We start from the raw sequence: 16,344 nt of genomic DNA, 5'->3' as shown, positions 1-16,344 counted from the left end.
CAACCAGCTTCCTGAGTGTGTGGTTCATACCTTGGCCCCTATGGAGGCTGGTGTCCCACAGGACAGAGACTCACTTGTGGAAGGGAAACTCACCAAAGCTTTAAGAAAATCCCAGAGAATGCTGCCAGCTGCACTGCAGCCACAAACCAGCTGCCCTGCACACAGGACCCCGGCTGTGCCCCGCCGAGCCCCGAGGAATTCCCTTCTGAAGGATCCAGTTAACACACAGCAAATTGAGAAAATGAGAGGTTACAACGAACCACAGGTTGCCGAAACATTGTGACTCCGCTCGGACAGTCACAGCTGTGGGACTGTGGTGGGCTGGGGACACACTGGTCCAGCTACTGGACACCACCCCAGCAAGTGGCAGGAGGGAGGCAGGCAGGAGGGGAAGGCACAGCTCAGGTTCTGCAGAAGAGAAATAAATTTTTAAGTTGGGTAGAAACTACTTGTCTGCATGCCACCATCTGGAATTCCCTGGAATTCTCCTGCTCTGCACGAGCCGACATCTGGACAGAGGAATCAGGACAAGGATTGTGCAGAACAGACCTAGCAAGGCCCATGCAGGGTGCGTGGGAATGCTGTCAGCTCTGCACGGGGAGTTCTACCTTTGGTGGTGTCACAAAGTGCCACATCACTCACTGACCTTGCATTTTAAAATGTGCTTCCTCTGTAGAATTGTGTGGAGACACATTTAATTCTTCCAGAGATCACCAAAAGCCCTCTGGTCCTGAGGGATGGAGCTGGGGAGATGCTTGGCTCCCAGAGATGTGCCCCGGGTGGATCAGGGACATGCTGCTGGAGCTCCAGCTCCCCTGGGAGGGTGATGGGCAGGGGAAAGCTCACCCCAAACTAAACCTGGCGAGTCCGATCATCACTTTGTACATCCCTCTGCTCTGTGGTTTTGGAAGGTAGAGCGAGCCAGCGGGTGTGAGGGGACACCTGTGGGAGAGCCCCCATCTCTCTAAGGGGTCAGCTGCCCCCACCTGCAGCCCTGGGTCTCTCCTGCAGCTCACGGCGCCCGCTGAGGACTCAGCTCTGGCACAGGACACCCCGACTCCCTTCCCCGCCGCCCCGGGGCTGGCTCAGCTCGCTGCAGGACATGGGGGCTGCACAGTTGTTTCAGCTCCGGAGCTGTACCAAGCCCTCCGTGACTGCTCTGCTGGCAGAAAACCTTTCAGCCCATCATCCACTTTGTGTTTAAGTAAACAAGAAGCTGTTACATCTTTGAAAGGGGATTCCATTTCAGCACAATGATAAACGACCAGCATACCAAGCAGGGAGAGAAAGAGGCTCTTAAAAGTCATGCTTTGAGTTGTTTACGGATCATGTTCAGACGATTCCTGAAAGCCTCCTAGCTGAAAGATCCGATCTCATTCTATTTTCTAGCCTGTGAGAGAAGTATTTTGTTTGTGCCACGGTGTTGCATGTGAGCAGAACCATTTTCCCTTCCGCTTTCAGCAGCACCCACCAGTGACCTGCTGATGAAGCTGAGCTCACTCCCTCGCTGTGCCTCCCTCCTGCTGCCCTATCCCCATCCAGTCCTCAGCAAGGATTAGGGAAAACAGAGAGTGCACAAGGAAGGTTTTCTACACGAGGCTCTGTTAATGACTCGATTCCCTGCAGTGACTCCTGGCACTATTAGCACAACTATTTCAAAACTAAACTGCATATAATAAATGAACAGAACCTATTTTAGAGAACTCTAGAGATTTTTAGAAAAACTGTCAAACTTCTTTTGCTTGTAGCCTCTTCCCTTCTTTCTTCCTTTTTCATAGCAAAATGGAAAGAAAAAGGGACAAAGACAACAGGAAGTTTAAAATGCATATTAAGAATATCCAAGATTTTTCAGTATGGTAATTTTAAAATTAAATTGGTTTAGAACAATTAGGAGAAAAAACATAAGAAATAAATCAATTTTTTTATTATTTTTTGAATCAGCTCAAGAACTGTGCTTATTCCCACTCCCAGAGAGCAGGTTTAGTTATGAATTTAGGAACATTATGCCTTTGACCAACGTGAACTGCATGCTGAGCTCCCCAGTCCAAGCTGAGATGTCCTTAGCAAGGTGATGTCACCTCAACTCACACGCACATGAACGTTCTCTTTCCGCCCACCAAATAACCCTGTTGTGGTGTTCTCTCCATGGCATCACTGTAAAATACACATGTTTAAACAAATAAATCAATAAATGGGTTTGCTGAAGCAGCTTAATTTGTTTATTCATCAAAATTGGAGTCAAATCCCAAATAACCAAAAATGTCCACAGACAGAGCAAGCCTCTCCTGAGAGCCGTCTGTCTACATCCAGGAGCCAAAGGAATCGACACAGATCATGATGGGAACATCACTGCTCTGACTCCTGGGCGTGTTCCCACCCTGTGCCTCGACCAGCTCGATGCTGAACTGGAGAAGCAGCTGCTGGATGGACAAACAGACAGACAGATCCTTTGTCAGGAACTCTGCTGCACAGAAAACATCCTTATTTTCCCTGCTGAACAACCTGGTATTATTCACTGGACAGAATTCCACTCAGAATCCGCAGGACAGTTTCTAGGCAGTTTCCTCAGCTTTTGGGCAACCCCTTCCATGCCATGGGGGACAAAGGGCCAGGAATAATGAACAGCTTACAGTCGTGGGTTTGAAACAGTTCAATTTCTCTCTCATTTGCTGAGATTTAGAAACTAAAGCAGATGAATGTCACCAAACACAGGTCGGTTCTATCCTGTTCTTACCCTCTCTGGGTAATATAAATCTGTATTTTTTGTCAGTCAATGAACTGTGTGCACACACTCCTCATGCAGTAATTCACTGGCTTTCTGCCCCAGAGAGGTAGGGGCAATGTACATACTGCTTAGCCCGTGTTTATGTTAAAATGGTTTCTCACTCAGAAGAAATCTTACCTTTGATTAAAGGAAACAGAGTAGAATAGTGAAACAGGTTATCTCCAACACTATTGTTTGGATTATATTTTCTGAGGACACTAAAAAGGATAGCTCAGATATATATTTACAGATTTTATTAAGTCAATAGCCTTCACAGAGAGAGTGAGAGATGTTAGGCACCATGCTTTAAAAAATCTCTATTAAAATTACAGAAATACCAGTGTATTTAACCAGTCACCATAAATAAATCACCCTGATCACCTTTATGTACACAGTAATACATCACACCCAACTGAATGCCAAACCATAGTTTAGATGGAGCTTCTTGCTGGAATCTCCATGATTTTTGAAGAGCAGCAGGATCTTAGTAAGAAAAAAAGAGGCAGCCAGGTAGGTTGTGTTGTTATTTACAGCCCGAGGTGAAGTGCCAGGTTAGAGGCACTGACAGGGCTGCTCAAGGCCATGGCCCCTCTTGTGCCCCATGGGAACCCAGCCGGACAGGGAAGTTACTTTTCATCACTGATAAAATCAAACACCACAGGAAAACATTTACATGTAACTGCTTTAGCCCTCAGGGTGCTGGTGAACTCCAGGTCTCTGTGCCCAGAGTGAAGCCGAGGGCTCTGCAGAGCGGGCACAGCTCTGAGCCCCCCGCGCTCCAAGGGCTCAACCCTGCTGGGCACAGCTCAGCCTGGGCTCTCCAAGTCCTCTTACACCTTTTGGCCTTTTTTCTTGACTTGGGTTTTCTCCTCCCTCCTGACTTCCAGTCCCCATTTTGGGAACAGTCTGGGATCACTTTGGTTTTTCTGTTCTGGAGCCATCAAACCTGGAGCCTTTTGCCAGGGAGCCTCTTGCTCCTGTCAGCTGTATCCCTGGAAAGCTATTCCTCAGGAACTGAGCCGGGAAAGCTGCTGTGCTGATAAACCACCTATGGTGTCTTCTGGTTGTGATTTTGAAGATGAGCTACAAAGGCCACTTGAGTCCCTGTGCTCTGCAGGGAATCGCTGCAATAGAGTGAGATGGCTGATGCTGCTTTATCCTGTTAAATAAAACAGGAGCTCGATACCACACTGAAAAAGGGCTCTGAGTGCAAGTCCAGTCTTGTTCTGAACTCTTGGAAATCTACTTTTCCTTCATTTAATTGACAAAATGTGTAGATCACACAAGGAAGACAGCCCCTGCCAAAAATCCAACATCACTAGTTTTTAATAATACAATGGGAATAACCCCTCAGAACATATGTAATTATGGGAATGAGTCATTCCAATGGCATCATGTAACCCTGTTCCCTGGGATTTGACAAGGATGAGGCCACGTAAAACTCAAAATTATTTCATTTCAGCCCTGGTCAGGGCAGTGGTGCCAAGGAGCTGAGGCTGTGTGGCAGAGCTGATGGACACCGAGCTCCAACCCCGCTGTCCCGGGCGGTCCCACTGCACCCAATGGACACAGGGCAAGAGAAAGTTAAAGATCCAAAGGGAAGGGATGCATAAATAGCAAAGGAAAAGCTGTGAGTCATAGAGTAACAAAAGATCAGTTTAGAGGAACAATATTCGACCCATACTTATCAGATACACAACAAACAGCCGCGGGGACACCGCCAGTTAAACACCAACTGTTAGCCCCAGTGATGGAATTTGGGTCAGGGAACATGTGAGAACAAGGAGAGTGCAGCAGAAAGGATGAGTTGGTGCCAGTCTGAATGCAGGTCCCACACGTGATCAGCAGGATCTTAGGACAGAAAATCCCGCCCATAGCCCACTCCAACGGGGACAAACTGTGAGCACAGCCAGGGACAGGGGCTGAGCCCTCACTGCCAAAGCTTCCAGCCTGGGAATTCAGCACCCAGCTCTGAGGCATCCCCAAGACAAGTTCTCCACACCACAACCTCCTGCCCAAACCTGGCTGGGTTTGTTCTCTCACAGAAAGAGACAGGGACCTTCTGGCTGCACCCCAAGATCTCTTGCTAACAATAAAGAAGGAGTTTTCTTAAGGGAAAGGAAGAAAGAGTGGGGGAGAGCAGAGCAAGTATTACTCAACTATTTAGTCTAAAATTTTGAAAATCAAAAGGATCTTCTGACAGATTGATATCGACTCTAATAGAAAACACACTTGTCCTGGGAAAACTCTCCTACATGAGCCTCGAGTCTGATAGCTTTGACAATTATCTACAATTTGGAATTGATTTTTATGCCCACATCAGTGTGTACTTTTTCAATGCCCAAGGCACAGATAATTCTATTAAGAGAAAAACCAGAACTTGTAGGCTTAAGCCAAACAGCCTCCAAACTCCAGACTCCATCTTACAAAACATCTCCCAGGCCTGACTCATCAGGGCTCCCTTGCACAGCAGGGACTCTGCACCTCACAGCAAAACGCTGAAAATCATTAAAAGAACAAAACCCCAGCAGCTCTGTTATTGTTCTGGGTTTAGAGGAGTATTAGCAGCACCAGAAGGATGTTGCACTGGCCAGGAATGCTCTGCTGCTAATAAGTGTTTAGGAAGGATGGGCCAGGGCTGTGTTTTGGGGAAGGATTTCCCAAGGTGCTGAGCTTGGCCCCGGCCCAGGCTCTGGTATCAATTAACACCATTTCAGTGCAGCTTTGTTCATTTCCCCTAGGTGAGGAGCTTTCAGACTGCTATTAAAATCTGGCAGTAAAACAAACGTAGGCTTAGGCTTTAGACATAGAATTTGCCTAAATTTGATTTGTTACTGCACTGTCCGTGCAATTCTTTACACGCACATAAAAACACCAATGTTGTTATTTCTAATTTTTAAAATTCTTTGCCAGTAACCCAGAAGGAACAGCCCCGTGTGCCTGTAAACACCCACCAGTACTGCCCTGTGCATGAGTCTCTGCCACGCCAGTGGCCCACCAGCTGCCCCAGTGCCCTCCAGCAGTCCCAGTGCCCCTCCAACTGCCCCAGTTCCCCACCAGCAGCCCCAGTTGCTCTCCAGCTGCCCCCATTCATCAGCAGACGGCGAGGAGCGCTACTGCCGCGCTCCCAAACGATTCCCTTATGTGTCTATGAACAAACATTCCCAAACAATGGGGGCTCCCCGTGCCAGCGGCCCCGCCGGGCCTCAGAACCGCCTCGCGGCCCCGGGAGGGACCCGGCCAGACCGCAGCGCCCCGGGCCGGGCAAAGGCGCGTCCCGCCGCCCTCTGGGGGCCGGAGCCCTCCCGGAGACGGGGGGGACACGGGAGGGACAAAGTGACACGGGAGAGACAGGGGGACACGGGGGCCCGGGGGGGCCGGGGGGGGCACGCGTTGCCATGGCGACCGGGCGCGCACGTGGCTGCCCGGAGACGCCGCTGCGCCTGCGCCGCCTCGCGGCGGCTCCCGGAAGTGGGTCAGGCGCGCCGGAAGTGCCGCGCGCGTGTCCGCGGCCCGCCCGAGCACTCCGGGACCGGCGGAGACGCGGACGGGACACCGGCACCGACAGGGACACCGGCACCTACAGGGACACCGGCACCGCCGCGATGGTGAAACCGCGGTACAAGGGCCGCTGCTCCATCAACCCCTCCCGCGCCAGCACCAACCCCGGTACGGGCCAGGTGGGCCGGGACGGGCGGAACGGGACGGGCAGGGCCGGGACTGACCCTCTCTTGTCTCTGCAGATCGAATCGGGGGCGCGGGGGGGAACAACATGCGGGACCGAGCGACCATCCGGCGCCTCAACATGTACCGGCAGAAGGAGCGCAGGTGGGGACGGGCGGCAGAACGGCTCGGTATTGGAACGGGCCTGTGTCAGTGCTCTGTGACCCCGGGAGCTGGGGAACCTCACCCTGAGCCTGCCCCAAGCCTGGCCCACAGCTCCAAGCAGCCCAGCCATGTCCCAGAGGTGCAGCTGGAAAAGGTGCTGCAGAACAGCTGAACGTGTCCCTGAAATGTCATGAGTCCCGAAACCACCCAGAATTCCCAAATTTCCCACAGCAGCATAGCTCAAAAGCTGCTTCCCAAATGCCTGAAGAGCCTGACTCCCCCTGGCTCCTGCATGGAGGGATCCCCTGAGGGGATTCCACCTGTGCCCCACTCAGGGATCAGGCTGGGGAGCAGCTCCCACCGTGTCTGTGCCGTGGGGGCTCTGGGAGTCCTGCTTCACATCCGCAGTTCTGTTTTGCCCCATTTCCTGCTGTCTGGGCAGCAGATGAGGAGGAGGGATTTTGAAATGTTGCTGAACTTAAAGCAGGTCTGAGCTTGGGAACACTGTGCTGATGAGTGCCCTGCAGAGCTGGTTAAAAGGCTCCAGAGAGAACTGAGTGGGGTTTGCTAGAAAATGGTCCTTGATTCCTTTTGCAACCCCAGGAGCCCTCCCTGGGCTGACCCAGACAACTGGAGGGAGGGTCTGGCCAGGCTGGAGGGAGAGCCAGGGCTGTGAGTGCCACTGCTGCTGTCAGAGCTGGATTGACTCCCCTGCACAGGCCAGGGAACACTCTGGAGCACTGGCTGTGGGTGAAGGGTCTCCCTGGATTTCATGGATGTGCTCCTGGCCTGGCACACACAGGTGCTGAAGGGGTGAGTGCACTGACATGTCCTTGTTTGTCCCTTAGGAACAAACATGGCAAAGTGATCAAGCCCCTGCAGTTTCAGTCCACCGTGGCACCAGGCACAGTGGCGAGGGTGGAGCCAAATATCAAATGGTTTGGTGAGTTTTGTTCAGCTTCCAGACTCATCAAGCTGAAAAACTGTTGAGCTTTGTGTGTTGGAGGGTGTTTGTTTCACAGTTGTGGTCTGAGGGCCGTGTGGGGCAGGGACTGAGCTGAGGGACCCCTCACCTCTGGCTGTGCTCTGGGCGTTTGGTTTCCCTAAGGGTGGTTATTCTGGTTCCTGTGGTCAGTCCCTGGTGTTTGCCCATGTACATGGATTTTAAGTGTCCTAGAGATAGTTTTAAAATTTCCTTTAAATGGTGGGAAAGAGAGGGATTGGCCTGTTTGTGCATATTTGGAATCCCAAAGTCTCAAGTAAAATCCTCTGGTTTCGTCCCTGGTGTTTTTGATCCCAGACAGAGAGTTCCTGTTTTATTGGTGTCCCTGGGGTCTGTGGAGCAGTTAAGTGAGGAATGGCCAGGTGCAGTGTTTGTTTTTACATGCAGGGAATACTCGTGTGATCAAGCAGTCGTCCCTCCAGAAGTTCCAGGAGGAGATGGAGACAGTGATGAAGGATCCTTACAGGGTGGTCATGAAGCAAAGGAAGCTGCCCATGTCCCTGTTCCATGATCGGATCAAGCCACACGTGGGTGTCACTCCCTGTGCAGGGGGGGCTGTCGGGAGAGGCATTTGCCTGTGGACATGTCTCTGCTCAGTCTGGGGAAATGTTAGTTCTGGAAGCTTTGGGAGAGGCAGCTGTAGTGGATTCCTTGGGGAAGGATGGTTCTGATTCCCTGTCACTGCAGGCATTGAGTGTTAGGGCAAAGAAACAGTGAGAAGATACCTTATTTAATAGAAATTCTCATTTTGCATTGGGAAATTACCCAAAAATCCTCCCCTGTGAGGGTGGGGAGGCCTTGGCACAGGTTGCCCAGGGAAGCTGTGGCTGCCCCATCCCTGGAAGTGTCCAAGGCCAGGTTGGACAGGGCTTGGAGCAACCTGGGCTAGTGGAAGGTGTCCCTGCCCATGGCAGGGGTGGCACTGGATGGGCTTCAACATCCCTTCCAACACAACCTTTGTGGGATTCTGTGATAGGTTATGATATTACCATATTACAATATATTCTCTGATAGGTTTGTGTGCCTGCTGATGTTCTGAATGTTCTAATGCCTCTAACAGCTCCTGGACCTTTTCTGAGCCTGTTTCACACTGCAGACACTGGGGATGAATTTGAACGTGTGTTTTATCCTGTATCACAAATCCTTGTGCATGCAGACTTCATTTCTAGTACATCAAGTTTTAGTTATTGCCAGTTTTTTTCATGGTGTCTGAACTATTATTCTGGACTCTTGGTAGCTATTTTGTCATATGGAAACTTTTTAAGTTTTATGTAATAAAAATGTTACTTAAATTAAGAAAAGGTTATGTCAAAATGTGCATTACAAAAACAAATTGCTGCTTTCAGCAACGAATTGTTTGCTGTTCCAAGAAAAGTTGGCTTTCGTTGCAAGCTTTAAAAATCTACAATTTTGATGGTAATTGTCCCTGACAAAAATCTGAGAATTTGGCGAGATTTATGCTCTTGTTAGAAAAATAAGAAATGATCAAAGATAGCAGCTGAATTTTCATCATTGTGGCTGTAATTGCATTTGACACCATTTATGGTGGAAGAACTGAAGCATAGTTCTTTGGCAAGTGCACAGTGTTTCGTTGCTTATTAAATATCCACTCTTATGTTTCCCAAAGCTTAAGCTGGAAAACTCAAACATTGTTATGGACATGCCTGTCACTTGTCACAGGCTCCAGGGCTGTGTTGAACTCCAGGCTTCTTCAGTATGTGTCACGAGAGATGGAAAAAGTGGTGCTTGGGGTTTTTTTTTACCAACCTGTTTTTCCTCAGACCTCCAGGGTTCACATTCTTGACACGGAAACATTTGAAACAACGTTTGGCCCCAAATCACAGAGGAAAAGGCCAACGCTGTCTGCAAGTGATGTGCAGGCTCTGGTGGAGAATGCTGAGGCCTCCTCAGAGTCTTATGACCAGGACAAGGACCGAGACCTGGTGACAGAGGACACTGGTGTAAGGTGAATGGAAAGGAAAAATGATTCATTGTTTACTTGTCTGAAAAGCCAGCCTTGTTTTTAAAGAAGTATCTGGTACATCTATCAATGCTGTTACTGTGTGAGGACTAAGGAAGGTGAGATTAGCTGAATTTGGAATTTTGGCTAAATCCCAGCTGTTACTTGGGCCTCATCTTCTCTTTTACCTGTAAAGGGCTTTAGAGAAGACAACATTGTGACCCTGTTTCTGTGGTTGCTGATGTCTCTGGTGATGTCTTCCAGGGATGAAGCACAAGAGGAAATCTTCAAGAAAGGACAGTCCAGAAGAATCTGGGGTGAGCTCTACAAGGTAAGTGGCATTTGGAATTCGCAGCAGAGTCACGTCTGTGGCACAGGCAGGGGCTGCAGCACAGCACTGAAATCCTGTACAGCAACAGTGAGAGAAGCTCTAGGAGAAAACAGAGTTTCATTTCCAAATCTCTGCGTGACTGAGCTTGATTCTTGAGCTCTTGTCCTACTGGAACAAACATCGTTAAAATACATTATCTAGAGAAGGACTGGCAAAGCAAAGATAACAGTTTCTCTTGGATTCCTGGGGCTTCACCACAAGTAAACCAGTCATGTTCCCTGAAGTTTCTTTTGGCTAAAAACATCTGGTGTGTGGATGGGTTCGTCTTGGGAGAGCTCTGACCCTTAATTCCCTGTGAGCCACCTTGGCTGCTAGAGAAATGGAGACTGAGAGTTTATGCTCTCTCTCTGACTGTTAGGTGTGAAATTGCTTGACTTTTTGCTCTGAATTTCTGAATGTAGCTTAAAACCTTTTCATTTGGATCTAAAAGCACTGGGAATGATCGAGCAAAACAGATTTCAGTAAGAGGCTGCCAAAACTGCAGGAAAAAGCTGTGAAACAAATTCACTTGGCTTGAAGCAAGTTGTAAAATGACAGCTCCCTGCTGTAGATGCTTAGTGGACTAACAGCAGGTTCTTGCTTGGTTGTGTGTTTCATATTGATCCAGAAAACATCCTTTATACCCTGCTCCATTATGAAATGGCAGAAGGGAATTGCTGCTGAATGGATGACGAACACTGGGGGTTTGTGTACTGAAGCAATTGGTTTTTTCACATTTGGGTGCGCTGTTTTCTTTCCCTGGTGCATAAGAACAGGTAAAAGCTATTCAGCTGTCCAGCCTAAATTTGGAGGGGATTTAGGAGAGGGGAGAGTGGAGCATCAGTGGGTGTTAGTCTGAGCTTCACAGGTCTGAGGGGAAGTAGCAGTTGTTTGTGAAGGATACGAGATTTTTAAATTAATGCTGTAGTTTCAAAACTGACTAGTTTTCACTTGGGAGGTACAGATGTCTCGCTTTCTGTAAAATCCTTTCCTTCTGTGTGATTTTTTTATTTTTCAGGTGATCGACTCGTCAGATGTTGTTGTTCAGGTTCTTGATGCCAGGGATCCCATGGGCACTCGCTCCCCTCATGTGGAATCTTATCTGAAAAAGGAGAAACACTGGAAACATCTCATTTTTGTCCTGAACAAATGTGATCTCGTTCCTACCTGGGCTACTGTAAGCACAGTCCTGCCTGTTATTCCTTGGACCCTCTTTGTTCCTGTTGCAGCTTGGCTGTAGCTCCATGCCAGTCCCCATGCTGGTCTGGAAGGCTGTACTGCAACTGGGGCACTGGGAGCTCTCTGCTTGCCTGCTGTAAAAGTAACAATTACCATGTAAATCTGTCCAAGTTTGGCCGAGTTGAGCAACACTCACCAGCCACAAATTCCCTACTTCCTCTGTCTGGATTTAACAGTTCAGCTGTTGTCTCCAGAGTATGCTAAATGTTAGTCTGCCTAGGATCCATATCCACCCCAGCTGGTTTGCTTTATGTCGTTAAACTAATGAGTTTTAGCTAGCAGTGAAGGCGTTTTTGGGAAATTGTTTGTCTTTTATACAAACAATACTCAGTGCTTTTAGCTGTTGGGTTGGGGAAATGCTTCAAAGGTTCTTCCCTAGCGATGTTCATGGCCATTGCAAGCCCAGTGCAGACACTGTACCCCCCTCTCTGAGCAGATGGTGTCACCCCTCCAGCCCCAGGTCCCTAACCCAGCCTTTTTGCCTCTCCAGAAGCGTTGGGTTGCTGTCCTTTCCCAGGAGTATCCAACACTGGCTTTCCACGCCAGCCTCACAAACCCTTTTGGCAAAGGTGCTTTCATACAGCTTCTAAGGCAGTTTGGAAAGGTACAGAACAATTCTGGGGATCTGTATGGTTGGGGTGGGGGAGTTAGTGTGTGGTGTTTTGCTTTGTTAGGGTTTGGGGCTCAGTGCTGCAGTGGTGTACAAGGATGTGTTATTTCTCACCAGTTACACTCTGACAAGAAGCAGATCAGCGTGGGGTTCATTGGTTACCCCAATGTTGGCAAGAGCTCAGTGATCAATACCCTACGATCCAAGAAGGTCTGCAATGTGGCCCCTATTGCAGGGGAAACAAAGGTAAGAACATCCCTGTGTTACAGATACAAATAAGCTCGTGCTCGAAGGCAGAATTGGTGTGAAATCAGCCCGATGACGTTGGCAAGTCCAGCACTGAGCTGCACAGGCTGTGTGGCCCAAGGAGTGGCTGATGGGCAGTCCCTTCTCTGAGGCACTGCTCTGGCAGCATTCCCAAGTTCCCCCTGTGCCACTCTGCAGTCGTGGGAGTGCTCCATGTCTGTGCTCTCCTGAACCAGGCGCTGGCTGAGGCTCTGTCAGTGCCGGTTCTGTGACTCATCCTCACAAACAGGACAGTAACCAAGCACTGAAGAGCAGCTGCTGCTCTGTTCCAGGTGTGGCAATGCTCTGTTCCAGGTGTGGCAGTACATCACCCTGATGCGGCGCATCTTCCTCATCGACTGCCCCGGGGTGGTTTATCCGTCGGGAGACACGGAGACAGACATCGTGCTGAAGGGAGTGGTACGTGTCTGCACGGGGGGCTGGGGAGCTTCGCTGTTGTCCGTGGGGTGGGCTCAGAGGGATGAATACACACTTCCAAAGGGCTGATCCTCTACCGTGTGTTTTCAGGTTCAAGTTGAAAAGATTAAGAGCCCCGAAGACCATATTAGTGCTGTGCTGGAAAGGGCCAAAGCAGAGTACATCAGGAAGACATACAAAATTGATTCCTGGAAGGATACAGAAGACTTCCTTGAGAAACTTGCTGCTAGGACTGGAAAACTGCTAAAGGTGTGACAGCTTCCTGCATTTGCAGGCTGGAGAGCATGGGGCCTGTTACTGAACATGGGAGATGGGAACATTTCTGTTGCTTACAAGGCTTAGGAAGGCGCTGTGCCCTGCAAATGTGGGCAGAGATTGTTCCTGGTTCTTTCAGGGTGGTGAGCCTGACTTGCAGACTGTGAGCAAGATGGTTCTCAATGACTGGCAGAGGGGCAGAATCCCATTCTTTGTGAAGCCACCAAATGCAGAACCAGGTGAACCAGGTTCCCAGGTGAGAATGTGAAGCTCATGCCTTCTCTTCTACGTATTATTTGATTTTCTTAATGGCATTCACTGCTGCTTTTCCCAGAGTGCCATGAGACTTGGGCAGTGACTGGGCTCTGCCCAAGCCTGGTCACTCAGGTGACACTTGAAGTTGGTGAGGACCAGGTTTGTGCTGTGCTCTTTACAGAGATATCTGAGCCACTGCTGACTACCAGAAATGTCAGTGATTATCACATTGTCATCGGAGGCTTTTTCCAAAGAGAAAAAATAGAAGTTGGAGATGATGGGACAGACTTTGTGGATAATATATCCATGACACTCTTCCTTGCAGCCTCCTGCATTGGAAGCAGCTGTGACCTCAAGCCAAGATAATACTGAGGAGAAAGTCTCTGAGTCGATGGCATCAGGTGTGGAGCCAGAAGAGAGGAACAACCCAGACACTGAAATCAGGCAGCTCATGTCCCACGTTCGGCAGAACTTCGGCAGAATTAATGTGGCACCTCAGTTCTCGGAAGAAGACCTGGTTCCTGTGGATGTGCCAGGCTTTGATGAGACAGACAGTGATTCCTGTGGAGAGGAAGAGCAGGAGGAGGAGAAGGAGGAGAATGAGCAACAGCAGGATGCAGGAGAGGAGGAATCACAGGTGGCTGCACCGGGTGCCAGGGAGAGTTCTAAAGCAGTTCTTAAGGCTCTGGAGGACAAGATTGCAAAATACAAAAAATTCCTGGATAAAGCCAAAGCCAAGAGGTTCTCAGCAATAAGGTACTACCTGAATCTGTCCAATGTTTTGCAGGGGAGGAAAGGGTTGATGTGACTCTGCTGTAGTTCCATTCCATGCCTGACTTGCTTGACAGTTCCCCTGTGCTGCCTCACATAAGCCACAGTTTGTCTGGTTTAGCCATAAGGGTTGGAAATTTGGCCAAGCAGCAGTTTGTTTTTGAAAGGTTATTCCAAGAAGTGCTATTTACCAGCATAATTAAAAATGTTCTCACTTTTGAAAGTTGCCTCTTAAGCTATGGGTTAGAAATCTCTTGGTATTCTGAGCAGCAAAATTGTATCCTTGGATCTCTCCTTGATGTTGGGTTATACCAAGGCTGATTCCTACCTCGATATGCCAGATGGGTCCCTGTGCACGTGCAGAGTATCCTGGCCCATAGAGCAAGCCCAGTTTTAGCAAAGCTCACTCACCAGCCTTGTGAGGACGGAGATTTCAAGGTTAAGGGTTATATTTTGTCTCTTGTGCAGCACACAAGCCCAGTAACTCCAGAGACAAGAGTAGTGCAATATGTTTTTTAGGTGCAAAGACTGTGGCTTTGGTGCTGACGGGGGACTGGGGTCTGCTGGAGACCGGTGGCTTCTTGGTTTGTGTTACAACAACCTTTTATTGCTGATTTTATCTTCTGTAGAATCCCTAAGGGACTGAGTGACAAAGTGTTTGCAAAATCCATGCAGAAGGCTGAAGAGTCCAAAGAAACTGAAGACAGAGGTAAAACAAGATTAGTTAATGTTCTTAATCTGTGTTGGGAAATCCTGTGAACCAGAGAAGAAAGGGAGTTAGGGGGAGAAGCATCCACTGGCTTCTGCATCCGAGTTCTTTTCCCTTGAAGCTGCTTAAATGTCCTTTTAGCTGACCCCAGAGCTGCTGCTGACCTGCTATAGCCTCGGTGTAGAACACCTGTCTGTGTGATGGGAGATGTCCCCGTGAGTGAGGGAAGGTCCAGAGAAGGCACATGTTGTGTTCCCAACAGCCTGGGCTCCAGGCTGCAGCCAGAGCAGCTCCCTCTCCCTGGGGTGTTACACAAGAGGGAGTGAGGGGGGTAGGGACGTTATAAAAGCACGGAGATACTTCAGTCTGTAGGTTTTACTGTGGCTTCAGTTGCCATAGGCAATTTGATTAAAGGCACAGTCAGTGGGAGAGCCCCATTCTGAAAGGACTATGGCAGTCTCCTGGGCTTACTTGAGGCTGGAAGCAATCTGCTTCTTGAGAGCAGCTTTCATAGTAATAGCTACTGATTCTCTGGTGAGGAGCATGCACGTTGTTTGGGTAGAAGCTGTTAAATAAGGCCAAAGGAATGCATTGCTCAAGGAGTTGGGATGGTGACCCCAGTCTGAAGTTCTGCAAACAAATGGGTGTTCTGGAAGATACCCAACTGTGTGATTTCTGCTGGTTGCAGGCAGCACAGAGAAGAAAAGAAAGAGGAAAGCAGAAGAGGGAGGTGATGATGATGACCAGTTGGGTAAACAGCCTTGCAAGAAACTCACATCCAAAGAAGTAAGTGTGATTTCTTGTAGTACAGCTGAGCAGGGAAATAGAGTGGCTTTTTTATCCGTGGATTGCCCGTTACCACTAAAGAGCTTTGAGATTCAGCCTGAGCAGGAGGGGAGTGAAGACTGAATTCTGTTATGAATATCCTGTCACAACTTATGTCACAGCCCTCTTACCTGACTCTGCACACTAGGTTGCTTCTTTTATCTTGTTGACTACTCATGTAAAGATTGAAGCATAGCTTTCTTTTTTAAGAGCATAGGTGGGTGGGTTCCCTATAGGTTCTCATCAGTAACATTTTGTTGGAAATTATTTATTTTACTTAAGGCGTGTGGAATGTGAACACCATTGGAGAGTTGCAGACACTGAGGCTATGGATGCTGGGGATTTGCTAATGTGTTTTGTCTGTGTTTGCAGAGGAGACGAGCCGAGAGGCAGCAGCGCTCCAAGAAAGTTGGAGTCCGGTATTATGAAACTCACAACGTGAAAAATAAGAATAAGAACAAGAAAAAAACTGGCTTGGAGGAACAAAGATCAAAGCACAAAAAATACAAACATAAGCAATAGCTGCTTATTCTATTAAATTTTACATAAAACAGTTCTAGTATGCGGTGGCTTTTTTTACTATAAAACTTGCAGTTCCCGTTCAAAGCCCAGTGTGACCGGTCTGTCCTGGCCCCAGGAGCAGCATCTCCCTCTTTGTTTCTGCATCATCTGAAAGTTCTTTGTGCAGTTGGAGCTGATGGTATTTCCACATCTCCATCCCAGGCCAGCAAATCCTGCACTGGCCAAACAGCTCCTCCAGTGTTGCTCAGTGGTGAGTTTTGGGTGGGTTTTTTTCTGGAAACCAGCTTTCTGGGGTTTTTCACATGACTGCAGGGAATTCTCTTTCCCATGTCTGCTTGCTGTGGAACCAGCTGCTTACACAGGTACCTCAAGTAAAGATTTCATTTGCTTCCACTGAAAAGTGAATCCATGACTGGCATGGTGTCCCTTTGTCTCACTAGAAATGGGCCTAGGGCTTCACTTACCACTGACAGGGATTTCCAGGTACAATCGACACCAATTTGCAGGTAC

The 16,344-nt window shown here is 48.8% G+C and overlaps 1 protein-coding gene across 2 annotated transcripts; it reads left to right on the top strand.

The window, feature by feature from the left end:
* The first annotated feature begins 6,236 nt into the window (after window positions 1-6,236).
* On the top strand, window positions 6,237-15,865 carry GNL2 (G protein nucleolar 2). Of its 2 annotated transcripts, XM_017828417.1 has the most exons (16): window positions 6,237-6,433; window positions 6,508-6,592; window positions 7,441-7,535; window positions 7,983-8,122; window positions 9,377-9,561; window positions 9,820-9,886; window positions 10,944-11,102; window positions 11,655-11,768; window positions 11,892-12,020; window positions 12,375-12,479; window positions 12,588-12,746; window positions 12,892-13,008; window positions 13,333-13,763; window positions 14,408-14,487; window positions 15,176-15,273; window positions 15,685-15,865. In XM_017828417.1, exons 1-16 carry the CDS (start codon window positions 6,370-6,372, stop codon window positions 15,832-15,834), a joined length of 2,178 nt encoding a protein of 725 aa, XP_017683906.1. In that variant the 5' UTR covers window positions 6,237-6,369; the 3' UTR covers window positions 15,835-15,865. The 2 variants fall into 2 exon arrangements, with proteins under 2 accessions (XP_017683906.1, XP_017683905.1); XM_017828416.1 differs by having other exon boundaries at window positions 11,655-12,020.
* The last annotated feature ends 479 nt before the right edge of the window (window positions 15,866-16,344 follow it).

This window comes from Lepidothrix coronata, unplaced genomic scaffold, assembly GCF_001604755.1.
Source record: "Lepidothrix coronata isolate B3197 unplaced genomic scaffold, Lepidothrix_coronata-1.0 Scaffold147, whole genome shotgun sequence".
NCBI lineage: Eukaryota > Metazoa > Chordata > Aves > Passeriformes > Pipridae > Lepidothrix > Lepidothrix coronata.
This window is presented reverse-complemented; position numbering and strand designations above follow the sequence as displayed.